Source organism: Bos mutus, chromosome X (genome assembly GCF_027580195.1).
Source record: "Bos mutus isolate GX-2022 chromosome X, NWIPB_WYAK_1.1, whole genome shotgun sequence".
Classification (NCBI taxonomy): domain Eukaryota; kingdom Metazoa; phylum Chordata; class Mammalia; order Artiodactyla; family Bovidae; genus Bos; species Bos mutus.
In genome coordinates this window covers 31224982-31246762 of record NC_091646.1, presented here as the reverse complement: position 1 = coordinate 31246762, position 21781 = coordinate 31224982, and the positions used below count along the sequence as shown (strand labels likewise).

At 38.2% G+C, this 21781-nt stretch overlaps 1 protein-coding gene across 1 annotated transcript in view; it reads left to right on the top strand.

The window, feature by feature from the left end:
* GABRA3 (gamma-aminobutyric acid type A receptor subunit alpha3) overlaps positions 1-21781 on the top strand; it is a 240973-nt gene that overhangs the window by 149334 nt on the left and 69858 nt on the right. Inside the window, exon 5 of the mRNA XM_005888785.2 lies at positions 13207-13427. Coding sequence (XP_005888847.1) covers positions 13207-13427 — 221 coding nt within the window. The remainder of the gene's footprint in view (positions 1-13206; positions 13428-21781) is intronic.

Genomic DNA, 21781 nt, shown 5'->3' with positions numbered 1-21781 from the left:
TCTAGAAGGTCAGGTCAAAATTGAATTGCTTTTAGCCAAAGGTCATGCGATACTTATAGAGCAAATAATTACTATGTGATTTTCCCCAATAGTTTTGACTGTGTAGAGAATAACACATTAAAAAACTGGGTAACCATCACCCAGCTTTTTTAAGCCTGGTGTGCTGTAGTTCACGGGGTCGCAAAGAGTTGGGCACAACTGAATAACAACAACTTTTTTAAATCTTGAAATTTTTCCTATATTTATTTTCATATTAGAAATATAATCTTTAAAGATATAAATAAATCCCCTGTGTATCCTCCTGATCCTATTTCTCTCCTTCCCTTCCTCCTCAGAGATAATAATAACCATGAATTTGCTTTTTTTGGCCATTCCAATGCATACTCTAGACCTATAACTGAGGATGTATTTGTTGTTCAGTCACTAAATTGTGTCCAACTCTTTGCAACCCCATGGACTACAGCACACCAGGGTCCTCTGTCCTCCGCTATCTCCTGGAGTCTGCTCAAATTCCTGTCCATTGAGTTAGTGATGCTATCTAACCATCTCATCTTCTGCCACCACCTTCTCTTTCCCAGCATCAGGGTCTTTTCCAAAGATGGCTCTTTGCATCAGGTGGCCAAAGTATTGGAGCTTCACCATTAGTTCTTCCAATGAATATTCAGGGTTGATTTACTTTAGGATTGACTGGTTTGATCTCCTTGCTGTCCAGGGGACTCTCAAGAGTCTTTTCCAGCACTGCAGTTTGAAAGCACCAATTCTTCAGTGCTCAGCCTGCTTTATGGTCCAATTCTATATATATCACATGAAATAGCAATATTATAATGAATAAAATAATAGTGGTTTTCATGTTTTCAAACTATAATAATTAAAAAGTGTCATAGCTTGTTTACATTTTACAACATATCTTTTACTGTACTGAAAGTTATTTTTGATGCTCTTAACCTAGTTCATTTAACTGCTATAGACTTTTAAAGCATATGAATATTTATTCATATTAATACGTTCAATTCTCATGTCAGTGTGCATTTAGACTGTTTCCAGCTTTTTTCTATTAACAACAATGGTTTTTTGCTATTAAAAACAAATGTTCTTGTACACATCTTTTTGTGAACACATTTGAGTTTCTGTAGGGTGTGTACCTACAGATAACATTTCTGATTTGCAGGGTTTGCAAACATTTCATGTTTTTCAGATAGGGTCAAATAATTCTTGTGATGAGGTTGTACCAATTTCTTATCCTATTAGAAGTGTATGAGTTCCATTTCTCTGCACTTTTGATAATGATTCATATTGTTGCACTTTGTTTTTGCCATTCTGATGTATATGAAATGACATCTAATTGATATTATTTGCATTTTTTCTGATGAACTTTGAAGTTAAGCATCTATTTATGTGTTTAGTAGCCAATGTATACCACTAAAGACAAGATACTTGTTACCACCTGAATTAGCAAAAGTAGAAACTCCATGTAGATCCTGTTTACTCATGCTGTAACTTCTGAATTGAAGTTTCTTGTGGCATTTGTGTGCTTGGTGATAACTAGGGCATTTAGTCTGATTCTAACTACAAGAAAAGCTGAGAATTTTGAGTTTTGGCTCAATTTAGGAAGGCAGAACTTATAATATGGGAATTTCTGTAAGATATCCTAGAAAGGCCAAACAAATGACTATGGGCAATAATGAATATGGCAGATATGCACTCTGTTCTAGTTCTAATTTTCTAAAAAGTATGTGTTTAATTGAAAAATTTTCAACTTCTGTTTTGTCCCCTATTAGGATGATTGTGTGATTTTTTTTCTTTTAATCTGTTAACATGTCTAATTAAATTAACAGGTTTTTCTACTTATTAGGACACCTTTACATTTTCTGGAAGAATAAAACTTGATAATGATATTTAAAATATTTTATTTCTTTATTTATTTGACTGTGCTGGGTCTTTGTTGGGAGGGAGGTCAGAGAGGGATGGGATATATATATATATGTAGCTGATTTACTTTGTTGTACAGCAGAAACTAATACAACAGCAGAAAAATTCATGCAATATCAATTAGATGTCATTTCATATGAAGTGTTGAATATAAGATTTCATTTTGTGAGTGTTTTCACTGTTATTCAGTTCTAAGTATTTTCTAATATCATTTATGATTTCTTCTTTTTTTTGGAAAATTTTTAGTGTTTTCTAATTTTCAAATGTAAAACTTTGTTATTAATTTTTAATTTAATGCCTCATATTAAAAGAAGATGGTGTATAGGATATGAAATCTTTTTTGTTTCTTTGATTTGCTTTATGACAGCATATGATCATCTATTTTTGGTGAAAAAGATATGTTAACTAATTGTTAAGTAGATAAGTATATGTGTATTCCTTAGTTCATGGTTGTCAAAAGAATTCTTTACATGCTTTCATCATACAAATTATTGGCCTGATTGGTCTTCCATTTATTGAAAATCTATGGGTTTGTCATTTTCTCCTTGCAATTAAGATTTTGCCTTACATATTTTGAATCCATGTTACCCATACATAAATTTTTTTTTTACCTGATACACATTTTTAGTGTAATAGTTTGTCCTGAAGAAAAGTGTTTATCTTACAATCCATGCTATTTGTATTTTATAGTTCTATGATTTATCTTGATCAAAATTTGCCCATATATGTTTCCATCACTTCATTTTCAACCTGTGTTTTTATGCGCCCTTAAGTTGTGACTCTTCTATATATAATACACAATAAATAACTACATTATTTATTTATCAGTAGATTATATTGCTTATTTCTATTGTCTTATATATTCTTTCCCCTCATGTTCTTATATGCTTTATTTTTTCTTTCCTTTCTGTGGGACTGAAGCATTTTTCTACATTCCCATTTGTGTTTCCTCTTTTGTAAGTTTTACATTCTGTTTCTAGTATATCCTTGGTGATTACCTTGTTAATATGTATACTTGACCTTAAATTTAATATCTCCACTCTTCTCCAAATAATACAAGAATACGTCAGTCCACATCTCTTTGCTTTCTCCTTCCATTTGGTTGCTGTCGTTATTTATTCTACTTTGTTTTCATAGCCCTTATCATCATTTGTAGAGAGCCATTATTTGTTTAGTTTACCCATAAGCTTGTCAGCACTTTTGCTCACCATTCCTTCTTGTGTCTTCCTGCTGGTTTCATTTTCAACCACATGAAAAATTATTTTAGCAGTTCCTTTCCTAAGGATTCATTCAATCATTTTTTAATTCAAAAATATTTATAGATTAGCTACTATAGATCAGGTAGGGTTTTAGGTGCTAGGGATATAGCAGTGAACTAAATAAAGTCTCTGTTCTTGTGCAGCATCCAGGCTAGTGGAATGAAAGAAAGAGCAAGCAAATGAAAGTGCATTTTTTTCAGAGCTATCTGACAAAATAATGCATGAAAAAACATAATGCATAGTAAGGGGAAGAGGGATTACTCTTTATGATAGGATGGTCAAAGAATACTTCTCTGATATGGAGATTTCTGAAAGAGGCCTGAATTCTGTGAGTGACCCAGCCATGAGAAAAAATGTATTTTATTTACCTAAACTCATCTTTATTTTGAAACCGCTCTTACATGTTAATCTAGTTGGCTGTACAATTCTTTTGACTTCTATTGTTGCTTTCAAGAAGTCTGCTATCAAATTGTCACCTCTTTATAGATAATATGCCTATTCTATTTTGTTGTTTTTAAGATCTCCTCTTTGGTATTTTTCAAATTCATTGTGTATTGGCTTGATATACTTTATTATACTAAGCTCACAACTGATTAATGTTTTTTTATTAATAAATTTATTCATTTTAATTGGAGGCTAACTACTTTACAGTACTGTAGCGGTTTTGCCATACATTGTCAGGAATCAGCCACGGGTGTACATGTGTTCCCCATCCTGAACCCCCCACCCACCTCCCTCCCCATCCCATCCCTCTGGGTCATCCCAGGGCACTAGCCCTGAGCACCCTGTCCCATGCATCGAACCTGGACTGGCGATCCATTTCACATATGATAATATACATGTTTCAAAGCTATTCTCCCAAATCTTCACACCCTTGCCCTCTCCCACAGAGTCCAAAGACTGTTGTATACATCTGTGTCTCTTTTGCTGTCTTGCATACAGGGTTATCATTACCATCATTCTAAATTCCATATATATGCATTAGTATACTGTATTGGTGTTTTTCTTTCTGGCTTACTTCACTCTGTATAATAGGCTCCAGGTTCATCCACCTCATTAGAACTGATTCAAATGTATTCTTTGTAATGGCTGAGTAATATTCCATTGTGTATATGTACCATAGCTTTCTTATCCATTCATCTGCTGATGGACATCTAGGTTGCTTCCATGTTCTGGCTATTATAAACAGTGCTGCGATGAACATTGGGGTACACTTGTCTCTTTCCCTTCTGGTTTCCTCAGTGTGTATGCCCAGCAGTGGGATTGCTGGGTCATATGACAGTTCTGTTTCCAGTTTTTTAAGGAATCTTCACACTGTTCTCCATAGTGGCCGTACTAGTTTGCATTCCCACCAACAGTGTAAGAGGGTTCCCTTTTCTCCACACCCTCTCCAGCATTTATTGCTTGTAGACTTTTGGATCACAGCCATTCTGACTGGCGTGAAATGGTACCTCATTGTGGTTTTGATTTGCATTTCTCTGATAATGAGTGATGTTGAGCATCTTTTCATGTGTTTGTTAGCCATCTGTATGTCTTCTTTGGAGAAGTGTCTGTTTAATTCTTAGGCCCATTTTTTGATTGGGTCCTTTATTTTTCTGGAATTGAGCTGCAGCAGTTGCTTGTATATTTTTGAGATTAGTTGTTTGTCAGTTTCTTCATTTGCTATTATTTTCTCCCATATATAGTTTCCTTCTTTGTGAAAAAGCTTTTAAGTTTAATTAGGTCCCATTTGTTTATTTTTGCTTTTATTTCATTACTCTGTGAGCTGGGTCATAGAGGATCCTGCTGTGATTTATGTCAGAGAGTGTTTTGCCTACGTTTTCTGCTAGGAGTTTTATAGATTCTGGTCTTACGTTTTGATCTTTAATCCATGTTGAGTTTATTTTTGTGTATGGTGTTAGAAAGTGTTCTAGTTTCATTCTTTTATAAGTGGTTGACCAGTTTTCCCAACACCACTTGTTAAAGAGATTGTCTTTTCCCCGTTGTATATTTTTGCCTCCTTTGTCAAAGATAAGGTATCCAAAGGTGCATAGATTTATCTCTGGGCTTTCTATTATGTTCCATTGATCTATATTTCTGTCTTTGTGCCAGTACCATACTGTCTTGATGAGTGTAGCTCTGTAATATAGCCTGAAGTCAGGCAGATTGATTCCTCCAGTTGCATTCTTCTTTCTCAACATTGCTTTGGCTATTTGAGGTTTTTTGTATTTTCATACAAATTGTGAAATTATTTGTTCTAGTTCTGTGAAATAGAGAAGGCAATGGCAACCCACTCCAGTACTCTTGCCTGGAGAATCCCATGGATGGAGGAGCCTGGTAGGCTACAGTCCATGGGGTCTCAAAGAGTCGGACATGACTGAGCAACTTCACTTTCTTTCTTTCTTTGTTCTGTGAGCAACCCTAGCAGTGCCTCAGGTTAGGGCTTTTCGCAGGATAGTTCTCTCTTTCTTTCTTCTCTCTCCCTATCTCTGGCTATCCCACAGTTTGGGTTGCTATCTCAGATTAGTTCCTTCATATTGCCCTCAGGGCATTCCAGCTGGTCCTTACCCTAAGCAATGCAGCCGGCACCTGCCTGTTCAGCGCCTACTTGCTGGTGGTGGCTGTGAGCACTCGGAGTTGCCGTAAGGCACGTGGTCTGTTGGTTTTTAATTATTTATTTATTTTTCCTCCTGGTTATGTTGCCCTCTGAGATTCTAAGATTCCCCACAGACCTGCCAGTGAGAGTGTTTCCTGGTGTTTGGAAACTTCTCTTTTAAGACTCCATTCCTGGGATACATCTCCTCCCTACCTCTTTTGTCTCTCTTTTATATTTTGTCTTACCTCCTTTCAAAGACAATGGGCTGCATTTCTGGGTGCCTGATGTCCTCTGCCAGCACTGAGAAGTTGTTTTGTGGAATTTTCTCAGTGTTCAAATGTTCTTTCGATGAATTTGTGGGGGAGAAAGTGGTATCCCTGTCCTGTTTCTCCACCATCTTAAGACTGCCCCCTGATTAAGGTTCCTGAAACTAAGATACTTATACTAATATTTCAACAATTCTGAGAAACTTTCATCCATTAGTATTTTATTATTCCTCATTTTCTCTATTCTCTAACTTTGAGTTCAGTTCAGTTCAGTCACTCAATGGTGTCTGACTTTTTGCAACCCCATGGACTGCAGCACGCCAGGCTTCCCTATCCATCACCAATTCCCGGAGTTTATCCAAACTTATGTCCATAACTTTAGAACTTTGCTAGAAATATACACTGAAAAAAGTTTTCTTCACATGTATTTTCCAGTTCACTAATCTCTGTTCAATAATATCTAATCTTCTATATAACATATCCATTGACTCATTATTTTTGTTTCACAGAACATTTACTTCAAATAGATCTTTTTAAAATCTGTGTTTTCTCATTCCTACCCCATAATGTTTTTATCTTTTCTCATATTCTCAATCTCTCCCTTGATACTTTTATCATTTTAATATATTCAGTAGTTCCTTTATAATATATAATTGATTCTGTTGTGTGAGGTTCTTGTGAAGTAAAAGTTGATCAATTGTGTCCGACTCTTTGCAACCCCATGGACTATACTACAGACCATGGAATTCTCCAGGCCAGAATCTGGAGTGGGTAGCCATTCCCTTCTCCAGGGGATCTGCCCAACTCAGGGATCGAACCCAGGTCACCTGTATTGTCAGATCAGATCAGTCGCTCAGTCGTGTCCAATTCTTTGTGACCCCATGAATCGCAGCACGCCAGGCCTCCCTGTCCATTGCCAACTCCTGGAGTTCACTCAGACTCACATCCATCAAGTCAGAGATGCCATCCAGCCATCTCATCCTCTGTCGGCCCCTTCTCCTCAGCATCAGAGTCTTTTCCAATGAGTCAACTCTTCGCATGAGGTGTCCAAAGTACTGGAGTTTCAGCTTTAGCATCATTCCTTCCAAAGAAATCCCAGGGCTGATCTCCTTCGGAATGGACTGGTTGGATCTCCTTGCAGTCCAAGGGACTCTCAACAGTCTTCTCCAACAACACCACAGTTCAAAAGCATCAATTCTTCAGTGCTCAGCCTTCTTCACAGTCCAACTCTCACATCCATACATGACCACTGGAAAAACCATAGCCTTGACTAGAAAGACCTTTGTTGGCAAAGTAATGTCTTTGCTTTTTAATATGCTATCTAGGTTAGTCATAACTTTCCTTCCAAGGAGTAAGTGTCTTTTAATTTCATGGCTGCAGTCACCATCTGCAGTGATTTTGGAGCCCAGAAAAATGAAGTATGACACTGTTTCCACTGTTTCCCCATCTATTTCCCATGAAGTGATGGGACCGGATGCCATGATCTTCGTTTTCTGAATGTTGAGCTTTAAGCCAACTTTTTCACTCTCCACTTTCACCTTCATCAAGAGGCTTTTTAGTTCCTCTTCGCTTTCTGCCATAAGGGTGGTGTCATCTGCATATCTGTGGTTATTGATATTTCTCCCGGCAGTCTTGATTCCAGCTTGTGTTTCTTCCAGTCCAGCATTTCTCATGATGTACTCTGCATATAAGTTAAATAAACAGGGTGACAATATACAGCCTTGATGTACTCCTTTTCCTATTTGGAACCAGTCTGTTGTTCTATGTTCAGTTCTAACTGTTGCTTCCTGACCTGCATACAAATTTCTCAAGAGGCAGATCAGGTGGTCTGGTATTCCCATCTCTTTCAGAATTTTCCACAGTTTATTGTGATCCACACAGTCAAAGGCTTTGACATAGTCAATAAAGCAGAAATAGATGTTTTTCTGGAACTGTCTTGCTTTTTCCATGATCTGGTGGATGTTGGCAATTTGATCTCTGGTTCCTCTGCCTTTTTTAAAACCAGCTTGAACATCAGGAAGTTCACAGTTCACGTATTGCTGAAGCCTGGCTTGGAGAATTTTGAGCACTACTTTACTAGCGTGTGACATGAGTGCAATTGTGTGGTAGTTTGAGCATTCTTTGGCATTGCCTTTCTTTGCCATTGGGATGAAAACTGACCTTTTCCAGTCCTGTGGCCACTCCTGAGTTTTCCAAATTTGCTGGCATAGTGAGTGCAGCACTTTCACAGCATCATCTTTCAGGATTTGGTATAGCTTAACTAGAATTCCATCACCTCCACTAGCTTTGTTCGTAGTGATGCTTTCTAAGGCCCACTTGACTTCACATTCCAGGATGTCTGGCTCTAGGTGAGTGATCACACCATTATGATTTCTGGGTCGTGAAGATCTTTTTTGTACAGTTTTTCTGTGTATTCTTGCCACCTCTTCTTAATATCTTCTGCTTCTGTTAGGTCCATACCATTTCTGTCCTTTATCTAGCCCATCTTTGCATGAAATGTTCCTTTGGTATCTCTGATTTTCTTGAAGAGATCTCTAGTCTTTCCCATTCTGTTGTTTTCCTCTATTTCTGCATTGATGGCTGAGAAAGGCTTTCTTATCTCTTCTTACTATTCTTTGGAACTCTGCATTCTGATGTTCATATCTTTCCTTTTCTCCTTTGCTTTTCACTTCTCTTCTTTTCACAGCTATTTGTAAGGCCTCCCCAGACAGCCATTTTTCTTTTTTCCATTTCTTTTCCATGGGGATGGTCTTGATCCCTATCTCCTGTACAATGTCACGAACCTCATTCCATAGCTCATCAGGCACTCTATCTATCAGTTCTAGGCCCTTAAATCTATTTCTCACTTCCACTGTATAATCATAAGGGATTTGATTTAGGTCATACCTGAATGGTCTAGTGGTTTTCCCTACTTTCTTCAATTTAAGTCTGAATTTGGCAATAAGGAGTTCATGGCCTGAGCCACAGTCAGCTCCTGGTCTTGTTTTTGCTGACTGTATAGAGCTTCTCCATCTTTGGCAACAAAGAATATAATCAATCTGATTTCGGTGTTGACCATCTGGTGATGTCCATGTATAGAGTCTTCTCTTGTGTTGTTGGAAGAGGGTGTTTGTTATGACCAGTGCATTTTCTTGGCAAAACTCTATTAGTCTCTGCCCTGCTTCATTCCGTATTCCAAGGCCAAATTTGCCTGTTACTTCAGGTGTTTCTTGACTTCCTACTTTTGCATTCCAGTCCCCTATAATGAAAAGGACATCTTTTTGGAGTGTTAGTTCTAAAAGGTCTTGTAGGTCTTCATAGAACCGTTCAACTTCAGCTTCTTTAGCATTGCTGGTTGGGGCATAGACTTGGATTACTGTGATATTGAATGGTTTGCCTTGGAAACGAACAGAGATCATTCTCTCGTTTTTGAGATTGCATCCAAGTACTGCATTTCGGACTCTTTTGTTGACCATAATGGCTACTCCATTTCTTCTGAGGGATTCCTGCCTGCCGTAGTAGATATAATGGTCATCTGAGTTAAATTCACCCATTCCAGTCCATTTCAGTTCGCTGATTCCTAGAATGTCAACATTCACTCTTGCCATCTCTTGTTTGACCACTTCCAATTTGCCTTAATTCATGGACCTGACATTCCAGGTTCCTATGCAATATTGCTGTTTACAGCATCGGACCTTGCTTCTATCACCAGTCACATCCACAGCTGGGTATTCTTTTAGCTTTGGCTCCATCCTTCATTCTTTCTGGAGTTATTTCTCCACTGATCTCCAGTAGCATATTGGGCACCTACTGACCTGGGGAGTTTCTCTTTCAGTATCCTATCATTTTGCCTTTTCATGGGGTTCTCAAGGCAAGAATACTGAAGTGGTTTGCCATTCCCTTCTCCAGTGGACCACATTCTGTCAGATCTCTCCACCATGACCCACCCATCTTGGGTTGCCACATGGGCATTGCTTAGTTTCATTGAGTTAGACAAGGCTGTGGTCCTAGTGTGATTAGATTGACTAGTTTTCTGTGAGTATGGTTTCAGTGTGTCTGCCCTCTGATGCCCTCTTGCAACACCTACCGTCTTACTTGGGTTTCTCTTACCTTGGGCGTGGGGTATCTCTTCATGGCTGCTCCAGCAAAGCGCAGCCAATGCTCCTTACCATGGACGAGGGGTATCTCCTCACCGCCGCCCTTCCTGACCTTCAACGTGGGATAGCTGATTCTTTACCAGCTGAGCCACCAAAGAAGCCCAAGAATACTGGAGTGGGTAGCCTATCCCTTCTCCAGTGGATCTTTCTGACCCAGGAATTGAACCAGGTCTTCTGCATTGCAGGCAGATTCTTTACCCACTGAGCTATCAGGGAAGCCCTCATATGTGAGGTTCTTGAGGGGTGAGCTATATATCGTATTGGCTGACTCTTGCTTATGACCATTTCCTTAGGTGTTTTATTGTTGTGAATTACATATATTTTTTCAGCAAGCATTTATTTATGGCTATGCCCCTCTAGAGTATTTGCTTTTGTAAGTCAGTCTAGGGGTATCCTCATCCTGAGACCTATTTTTATGTTAATTTCTCAGTTTGTAAGACCCAAACCAGGTGTACATTTAAATATTTAGCTCAGATTAAATTTGAAGTTGCTAAATCTCAGTAGAAATGCTTCCTCTTACCCCTTCTCTATTTCATAATTCATGCTTGGATAAGTTTCCTTTCTTCATTTTCATGCTGTGGATTGGTTTTGTCTAGTTCATTTTATTTAATTCACCCTTATGCTGAGGGGCTTCCCTTGTGCCTTAGCTGGTGAAGAATCCACCTGCAATGCAAGAGACCTGGGTTTAATCCCTGGGTTGGGAAGATCCCCTGGGGAAGGGAAAGGCTACCCACTCCAGTATTCTGGCCTAGAGAATTCCAAGGACTATACTGTCCATGGGGTTGCAAAGAGTCAGACATGACTGAGCGACTTTCACTTCACTTCACTATGCTGAGGTCAGAGCCCTTCAGGGTGTTGGTTTTGTGTGGGAATCTAATTCCAGTTTTAAACCTGGCATAGTCCTGGCTTACACCTGTCATTCTGATATAATTATTGATAAAGCCTCCTCTCATTCTCAAAAATGTTCCAGTTTAGATAATAGATTATATAATATCTTAATCCTTAAGCAGGGGTTTTCTTAGTGTTCTGCTGCTGCTAAGTTGCTTCAGTCGTGTCCGACTCTGTGCAACCCCATAGATGGCAGCCCACCAGGCTTCTCTGTCCCTAGGATTCTTCAGGCAAGAATACTGGAGTGGTTTGCCATTTTCCTCTCCAATGCATGCATGCATGCTAAGTCACTTCAGTCGTGTCCGATTCTGTGCGACCCCATAGATGGCAGCCCACCAGGCTCCACTGTCCATAGGATTCTCTAGGCAAGAACACTGGAGTGGGTTGCTATTTCCTTCTCCTCTTAGCGTTCTAGAGAAGGAGAAAAGCCAGACTGGCTAATTTATGGAGGTACAGTGGTTGGAGAAGAGCTTAGAGAAAATAAGGGCCAGTTTATGAAGTACTTTCTAGGTAAGGAAAAGGTATTGGTATTTATTCCAAATATAATTAGAAGCCACTGAGGGGGCTTCCCTAGTGGCTCAGTGTTAAAGAATCCTGATATAATGCAGGAGACGCAGGTTTGATCCCTGGGTTGAGAAGATCCCCTGGAGAAGGAAATGGCAGCCCACTTCAGTATTCTTGCCTGGAAAATACCATGGACAGAAGAACCTGGCAGGCTACAGTCCAAGAAGTCGCAAAGAGTTGAATACGACTTAGTGACTCAACAACAACAACATATTTTAAGCAGCTGCTGACTGCCTTGTTTTACCTGACTACCTAGATGTGTCCCCTATCCCTTGTGTAGTTTAGTGACCAGTCAAAGATTTGGGCAGAGTTTGTACTCAGAATTTCAGACTTACCCTTTGAATGGTTTTGGTTTTTTCTCAAGGCTTCCCCCTGAATTTTCAGTTCTTTGGTCAACTTTGAGCTCTTTCTTCTGAGGTATATTAATAATTTTTCTGATTTCTGCCAAATACACAAACATCACCCACCACAGATTTGTCATCTTTCATTTACTGGAGGATTCCCTTATTGTTTCTGTCTGCCTTTTTCCCAGAGCCCCAGAGTTTTCATTTGTATGTAGTGGTCAGCCAGGGTTTGGGGCAAAGTATATACTGGGGTTTGAGTTCCCATCCCCTCAGTGACTCTCTTGCTTCCAGGATTCCTACCCCCTAAGATTCCAGATGATTATCCACTTTGAGCCATTAAGGCTGTGATATTGGACATAGAAATTCTAGGTTTGGGAGATCACCTTTAGAAAAGAAAGCCACAAACCCAATTTTAACCCATTGCTGTTGCTATCTTTCAAGAGTAAACTTTCTTCAAGTTTCTGTCTGCTTTCAGTCATTTCCCATTGATTTCAAATTGTCTATCTATCTATGTTTTGGTTCAAATTTTATGATTAATAACTACAAGAAGATATATCCAAATGGTTTAGTCTGCTGTTACCAACATCAGTAATGTTTATTGTTCTTTGAGTTTGTATTTAGATGAATGGCAATTTTGAAAATTTTCTCCATGTTTATTAACAATTTCTATCTGTTTCATGAATTTTTCTGTTCCTGTCATTTACCCATTTTTCTATTTGTGTGTTTGTTTTTCCTTATCTGTAAAGATGCTTGACTTATTGAACATAAGATATTAACTCATTAGATACACTGTTAGTTTGAGAATCAAATGAAATGTGTTTTAAAATTTAAGGTTTTAGTTGTATGGCAGTTGTTATATTGGCTTTTGATGTTCATATGGGATCATTTAGTAGAAGAGACAAGGTTAGGAGTTTGCACTTATTAGAGATACCACTGCATAGAGAAGGGAGCTCTTGCCTTTTCATAAGGCAAAGTCTTGTGTTCAGATTGTATGATGTGCAGGGCAGCATTGGCAGTGATCTTCCTAAGTGAAATCTTCTCGGACATATTATTTATGTACTTATTGATTACCATGACATTATTTCTCAATCATAGTCATTTGCCCTACTTGCCAGTAACTACTGTCAATAGATTGCTGCTTCTCTGCATCAGAGGAAATACTGCAAAGTAATTAATATTTGCTAAGGGCACTGTGGATCCTCACCAGAATTCTGCTGAAATGTTGTTCTCTCTTTTTGTCCTTAGGAGTACACCATTGATGTATTTTTTCGACAGACATGGCATGATGAAAGACTGAAATTTGATGGACCCATGAAGATCCTTCCACTGAATAATCTCCTGGCTAGTAAGATCTGGACCCCTGACACCTTCTTCCACAATGGCAAGAAATCAGTGGCCCATAACATGACCACACCTAACAAGCTGCTCAGACTGGTGGACAATGGAACCCTCCTCTACACAATGAGGTCAGAGAGTGCCCTGGCTCATCTAAAGTATCATGGGGGTAGGAACAGGGTTGAAAGCAAACTTACAAATTAGAAATGCACATAGAGGCATACATTTCCTAACATAGCTACAGGCGTGTGTACTTACAGACCTAATATTATATATACACATATAAATACAGAGTTGGCTAACAAGCACATGAAAAACTGCTCATCATCACTCACTAATTATCAGAGAAATGCAAATCAAAACCACAATGAGGTATCATCTCATACTGATCAGAATGGCTATCATTAAAAAGCCTATAAATTGATAAGTTCTGTAAAGGGTGTGGAGGAAAGAGAACCCTCCTACACTGTTGGTGGGTATGTATATAGGACAGCTACTATGGAGAGCTGTATGGAGGTTCCTTAAAAAACTGAACATAGAGCTACCATATGACCCAGCAATCCCACTCCTGGGCACATACCTGGACAAAACTATAATTTGAAAAGATACATGCACCCCTATGTTTATAGCAGCACTATTTACAATAGCCAAAACATGGAAACAACACAAGTGTCCATTAATAGATGATTGCTTTAAGAAGATGTGATACACACACACACACAGTGGAATATTACTCAGCCATAACAATATAATGAAATACTGCCATTTGCAACAGCATGGATGGACCTAGAAAATATACTAAGTGAAGTAAGTCAGACAAAGATGAATATTATATACTATCACTTATATGTGGAATCTAAAAAATAATACAAATGAATCCTATACAAAACAGAAATAGACTCACAGACATAGAAAACAAACATGTTTACCAAAATGGTTGAAATGGAGGTGAAAGGGATAAATAAGGAGTTTGTGTTTGAGATTAACAGATACACACTACTATATATAAAGTAGATTTAAAAAAAACAAGGACTAATTGTTACCACATGGGAAACTATACTCAATACTTATCATAATGGAAAGTAATCTGAAAATATATATATATATATATATATAACTGATCACTGTGCTGTACACCTGAAACTAACACAATATTGCAAATCAACTCTATTTCAATGAAAAATAGAGAATTGTCCATATGAACATTTTCAGACACACAGAGATATACTTTCACAATGTATAAATGTTTATGTGTACTCAAAGACATGTAATACACAGGTGTATACATAGTCAAAGTGAAAGTGAAGTGAAAACGAAAGTGTTTCAGTCATGTCCAACTCTTTGCGACCCCATGGACTATAGCCCACCAGGCTCCTCAGTCCATGGAATTCTCCAGGCAAGATACTAGAGTGGGTTGTCATTCCCTTCTTCAGGGGATCTTTCCGACCTAAGGATTGAATCAGGGTCTACTGCATTGCAGGCAGATTCTTTACCATCTGAGCCACCAGGGAATCCCTATACAAAGTCAAGGGTACTTAAATACAGACTCACAACCACATACACAGGCATGAACATGGTGACAGAATAGCATCTAGGTTTAACTGCAGCAGTAGTCTATCTGTATGGTGCAGAATGATGAGAATCAAGTGAGATGTTAGCTATTTTCTGAAACATACAATGTAAGATATATATAAATGCAAAATTATAGCAACAAATATGTCATGCCACGTTGCATGGGAATGCTGAGAAATAAATGAATTTCCAAACAACTTGAGAATATATCTTTTTATAATATATATATTTCCATATATATATGTGGAAATATATATATTTCATATTTTTTTCTACTCCTAAAGTATAAAAACTATAACAATTTTTACATTTTTCGTGACTCATTATTATCATTAGAGTTTTTAGGTAAGGAAATTTTGCTTTTAAAATGAATAACTTTATTTTTAATATAAATTTATTTATTTTAATTGGAGGTTAATTACTTTACAATATTGTATTGGTTTTGCCATACATCAACATGAATCCGCCACGGGTATACACGTGTTCCCCATCCTGAACCCCTCTCCCTCCTCCCTCCCTGTACCAAAACGATTAACTTTAAATACCTTTCCAGTTCAGTAAGATTCTTTGCCCCAACATTGAAAAACTTCCTTGGTTCTTGTTTTTTGATTTTTCTAGTTGCTCTGCTGTCATTTGTCACTTCCTAAAGCTCTCTCCTACATTAACGAGTATCAATTTTAAGTAACATAGTGAACATTTATTGAATGGGAAAAATATGATCTTTCAGTGCAGACTCTGTGGTATTTCAAGTTTATGCATTTGTTATTATACACAATGAATCTCAAATAATACAAGGCTGATAAACATGTGATGAATATATGAAATGTGCTTGCCTATATGGTATATGCTATTCTTTCTTTACTTTAAATTTACTATTTATTTTTTCTGAGAGACAAGAAGATGGACAAGGAAAAATAGATAGTAAGTGAATTGTTAAGAGAAGAGTTGAATTAATGAAGAAGAGCTGAGAGAGTAGAGGAGAGAATCATGGAGAAAAGGGAAGTGGATAGAAGTGGGAAGAATAATGTGGAGATGAGGTCAATAAAATTAACATATATTTATTTTATTGGTGTACTCCCAGATCTTTTCTACACACACACATAAATCATTCAAGAACAAATGGGTAAAGAAAAGAGAGACTATGAGAGGAGCAAAATAGAATAGAAAATTTGGTTTTAAAAAAAGGAGAAGATAAAATTTAAAAGCTAGATATTAGAATATCCTAAAAGTAAAAGGAAAATTTGGAGAAAAGTATGAAGTGAATGAGAAGAAAGAAAAGAAGACATAGAGAAGTAGAGCAAGAGACAGTGGAGGGAGCAAAATTTTTGATGGAAGATTAGTAGTATTCATTAATTCATTTATTTATTCACCAAACATGTTTTGACCTCCTAATACATACATGGCCCTGGACTAGGTTCTGGGTATGCAAACATTGATGATAAGATTTTAAGACAGTAGGGAGATGCCTAGTAGATAATCACAAAAAAATTAAATGATAAACTTATGAGTAATTATGAAAGAAAAGGTCATCTAACTCATTTTTTGGATCAAGTTGAACAAAGAGTTGCTGGATGAGGTTAACACCCAAGTTCCTGATTATTAGTATTGGCATTCAGTTTTGTTTTATTGCCAATGTAGTCAAGAAAATTGTAGGTGGAAAGTGGAGGGAAGAGAGGAGGGACATCCAGGCAGAGAAAACCAATTGAGCAGTTGGAGGAAATTCAATGGTATATTATAAGCAAGAAAATGAGGTGGTCAGGTTTTTTAATGCTATATATGGTACCCTAGTTACTGAGCAAAGGATGCATTTTTTTTTTAAGGATGTGACTTTACAAAATATTATTTTATTTTTTTTAATTTTATTTTTAAAATTTACATAATTGTATTAGTTTTGCCAAATATCAAAATGAATCCGCCACAGGTATACATGTGTTCCCCATCCTGAACCCTCCTCCCTCCTCCCTCCCCATACCATCCCTCTGGGTCGTCCCAGTGCACTAGCCCCAAGCATCCAGTATCGTGCATCGAACCTGGACTGGCAACTCATTTCTTACATGATATTTTACATGTTTCAATGCCATTCTCCCAAATCTTCCCACCCTCTCCCTCTCCCACAGAGTCCATAAGACTGTTCTATACATCAGTGTCTCTTTTGCTGTCTTGTACACTGAGTTATTGTTACCATCTTTCTAAATTCCATATATATGCGTTAGTATACTGTATTTATGCATTTTAAGGGAACAAGAGTGGAATAGGGAAGCTGGTTAGGAGACAGCTTAAACAGTTTAGATGAGGAGTGGTGAAACTCCAACACAGAGCAATGGATTAAAATGGAGAAAGGGAGGTACACTGAGGAAATAGTAACAACTACCAATGTCAGAATGAGAACAAAGAGGAGGAGCCAAGGCAGAAGGTACCCGAGGAAAATGGTGAATGATGGTGTTACAAACTGGGGGACATGACGTGAGATTTAGGAAAAGTTTAGATAGAATAAATCTGTGAGGTTAATTTTGGGCAAGATAAGCTTAAGACGATTGTAAATTATCCACAGGCAGAAGTCTAATCAGTTCAGTTCAGTTCAGTTGCTCAGTCGTGTCTCTTTGCGACCCCATGAATCGCAGCACGCCAGGCCTCCCTGTCCATCACCAACTCCTGGAGTTCACTCAGACTCATGTCCGTCAAGTCAGTGATGCCATCCAGCCATCTCATCCTCTGTCGTCCCCCTCTCTTCCTGCCCCCAATCCCTCCCAGCATCAGAGTCTTTTCCAATGAGTCAACTCTTTGCATGAGGTGGCCAAAGTACTGGAGTTTCAGCTTTAGCACCATTCCTTCCAAAGAAATCCCAGGGCTCATCTCCTTCAGAATGGACTGGTTGGATCTCCTTGCAGAAGTCTAATAGCAGTTGAATATTCAAGTCATAAGACCAGAAGAGAGACACAAGCAAGAGAGGTAAATTTTGGTATTGTCAGTATGATGGTACAACCATGTACGTGGGTGTGATCACTTCAGGAAAGTATATTCAGCGAGAGGAAAATCATGCCAAGCATTCAATCATGTACCATTACTATCATTAAAGCAGAAGGGAAGAAAGAAGAACCTATGAAGGAGAACAAGAAGAAAAAGAAAGGAAGGTGTTAATAGAACTACTAGTGTGTAGTATCTTCAAAGTTAAGTGTGGTAGTCAATACTGCTACTTCCACTATTTCCAGTTCACTTCCCTCTGGATATGTGTTAGTATTTCACTTTCATAGAACCTTGGACAAATGACTGGCTTTGGCTAACCAAATGTGAGTGGAAATAACATGTGTGATTTCTGAGGAAGGATTGGAAACTTTATTTAAGGTGTATGTTTTAAAATTTTCATCTCTGTTCAAAAGTTTTGTGGTTAGTGGAAACTATTATAACTGCTTCCATATCAATACACTTTGGAAACACTGTGATGACTCAGGAACTAGAATATTGTACTTTTTAATTCATACAATTAAGTATCATTGACATTGTACGGGAGGCAGGGATCAAGACCATCCCCATGGAAAAGAAATGCAAAAAAGAAAAATGGCTGTCTGGGGAGGCCTTACAAGTAGCTGTGAAAAGAGAAGCAAAAAGCAAAGGAGAAAAGGAAAGATATAAGCATCTGAATGCAGAGTTCCAAAGAATAGCAAAGAGAAATAAGAAAGCCTTCCTCAGCGATCAATGCAAAGAAATAGAGGAAAAAACAGAATGGGAAAGACTAGAGATCTCTTCAAGAAAATTAGAGATACCAAGGGAACATTTCATGCAAAGATGGGCTCAATAAAGGACAGAAATGGTATGGACCTAACAGAAGCAGAACAGATTAAGAAGAGGTGGCAAGAATACACAGAAGAACTGTACAAAAAAGATCTTCATGACCCAGATAATCACGATGGTGTGATCACTCACCTAGAGCCAGACATCCTGGAATGTGAAGTCAAGTGGGCCTTAGAAAGCATCACTATGAACAAAGCTAGTGGAGGTGATAGAATTCCAGTTGAGCTATTTCAAATCCTAAAAGATGATGCTGTGAAAGTGCTGCACTCAATATTCCAGCACATTTGGAAAACTCAGCAGTGGCCACAGCACTGGAAGAGGTCAGTTTTCATCCCAATGGCAAAGAAAGGCAATGCCAAAGAATGCTCAAACTACTGCACAATTGCACTCATCTCACATGCTAGTAAAGTAATGCTCAAAATTCTCCAAGCCAGGCTTCAGCAATACATGAACTATGAAATTCCAGATGTTCAAGCTGGTTTTAGAAAAGGCAGAGGTACCAGAGATCAAATTGCCAACATCCCCTGGATCATGGAAAAAGCAAGAGAGTTCCAGAAAAACATCTATTTCTGCTTTATTGACTATGCCAAAGCCTTTGACTGTGTGGATCACAATAAACTGTGGAAAATTCTGAAAGAGATGGGAATACCAGACCACCTGACCTGCCTCTTGAGAAACCTATATGCAGGTCAGGAAGCAACAGTTAGAACTGGACATGGAACAACAGACTGATTCCAAATAGGAAAAGAAGTATGTCAGGGCTGTATATTGTCACCCTGCTTATTTAAATTCTATGCAGAGTACATCATGAGAAATGCTGGGCTGGAAGATTCCACAAGCTGGGATCAAGATTGCTGGGAGAAATATCAATAACCTCAGATATGCAGATGACACCACGCTTATGGCAGAAAGTGAATAGGAACTAAAAAGCCTCTTGATGAAGGTGAAAGAGGAGAGTGAAAAAGTTGGCTTAAAGCTCAACATTCAGACAACGAAGATCAGGGCATCTTGTCCCATCACTTCATGGCAAATAGATGGGGAAACAGTGGAAACCATGTCAGACTTTATTTTTGGGGGCTTCAAAATCACTGGAGATGGTGATTGCAGCCCTAAAATTAAAAGACACTTACTCCTTGGAAGGAAAGTTATGACCAACCTAGATAGCATATACAAAAGCAGAGACATTGCCAATAAAGGTCCATCTAGTCAAGGCCATGGTTCACCCAGTGGTCACATATGGATGTGAGAGTTGGACTGTGAAGAAAGCTGAGTGCCGAAGAATTGATGCTTTTGAACTGTGGTGTTGGAGAAGACTGTTGAGAGTCCCTTGGACTGCAAGGAGATCCAACCAGTCCATTCTAAAGGAGATCAGTCCTGGGTGTTCTTTGGAAGGAATGATGCTAAACTGAAACTCCAATACTTTGGCCACCTCATGCAAAGAGTTAACTCATTGGAAAAGACTCTGATCCTGGGAGGGATTGGGGGCAGGAGGAGAAGGGGACGACAGAGGATGAGATGGCTGGATGGCATCACTGACTCAATGGACAAGAGTTTGAATTAACTCCAGGAGTTGGTGATGGACAGGGAGACCTGGTGTGCTGAAATTCATGTGGTCACAAAGAGTCGGACCCGACTGAGTGACTGAACTGAACTGAACTGAAATGAAATATCATTTTGTTCAATTAATTTGCAGCACTGGTGTTAAAGTTCATTTATCTTTTTAAAAAGTATAGTTGATTTATAATGTGTTAGTTTCAGGTGTGCAGCAAAGTGATTCATATATATATATATATATATATATGAATCAATCATCTCTACAATATTGTTGGCTATTACAAAGATATCTAGTAATATAGAGAATTGAAAGTATGTATTAGGTTTGGTAACATGGAAGACATTGGTGTTCTTCACATACAGTGTTTCAGTGGAATGATTAGTGCAATGATGAGTTTTTAGGACTTGGCATAGAGGTAGCAAACATAGAAAATACTTTCTGGGAATGTGCTTGAAAATGAAAGGGATGCATATATAATTAATATATGCAGGAGTAAAGGAAATAGTTATTTTTTGAATGTAGAGACTGGCACATATTTGTGAGATAGCTGAAAGTGGCTGCTAGAAAGTCAAAGATTGAAGATACAGTGGAAATAGGGTTTTTCTGACATCAGGTTTCCAGAGAAAATTGTCAGGAGATGGTATCCAAACTTTAGTGAACATTTTCCTTGTAAAGAAGGAGGGATACCTCTTCTTGCACTTCATGAAAAATTTCAGACATGAAATTAGACATAAATGTTGAAAAGGAGGTGGGGAGGACTGGACAGAGTAGAAATATGAGTAGTTATAATCTATGAAGGAGAATTTGAAGAGATAGAGATAAGTGGAGAAATAGAAGAGAGATACACTTGTAATAAAGTGCATGAAAGAGTTTGAAGAGGAAATGGAGTGAAGTAGGTGTAAATAGAAGAGAGAATGTATGGAATGAGGTGGTTGGAGAGATTTAAAGATGATGAGATATGGATGGATAAAAGGCAGTAAGAAAATGGAAGAGAAGCTAGAGGGAAGAGTGATAGGCAAAAGGGAAATGAACAGATACAGAGATTGAGACCAACAGAGGAGAAAGAAAACAGAAAGAATGAGGAGAACAGGATAGGGGGAAAGCTAAGTAATAAAAGGAAATTAGAGAATAAGTTTAAGTTTTGGAGGAGGAATAGAAAAGAGAAGAAAGGAGAAGGGAGGATGAGAATATGAAATATGAAGAAGGAACGGTGCTGATTAAGGAGGGCAGAAGGAGAAGCAGACCAAGAGATTACTCACCTGAAAATAGACTTGGATGAATAGAAAAAGATGGCCATTAGATCTTTCATTTTAATCTGAATTGGACAAAAAAGTGGAGTTTAATAAGACAGGAGTCTATGCGGAATGCCCTTGTGCTTGTTTTGAAGGACAGAACAGAGGAGGTACAGATATTCAGAAGCATGATGAAGTTAGTGGTTCCCTTACACAGTAAATACTTCACGGTGGACCCAAGAACGTGGGTACAGAGGGAAACCTAGGCTCAAAACTTAAAATGAAAGCTTGACACTATTTATCACCCCATAATTTATTCATCTAGTGACTGTTAGAG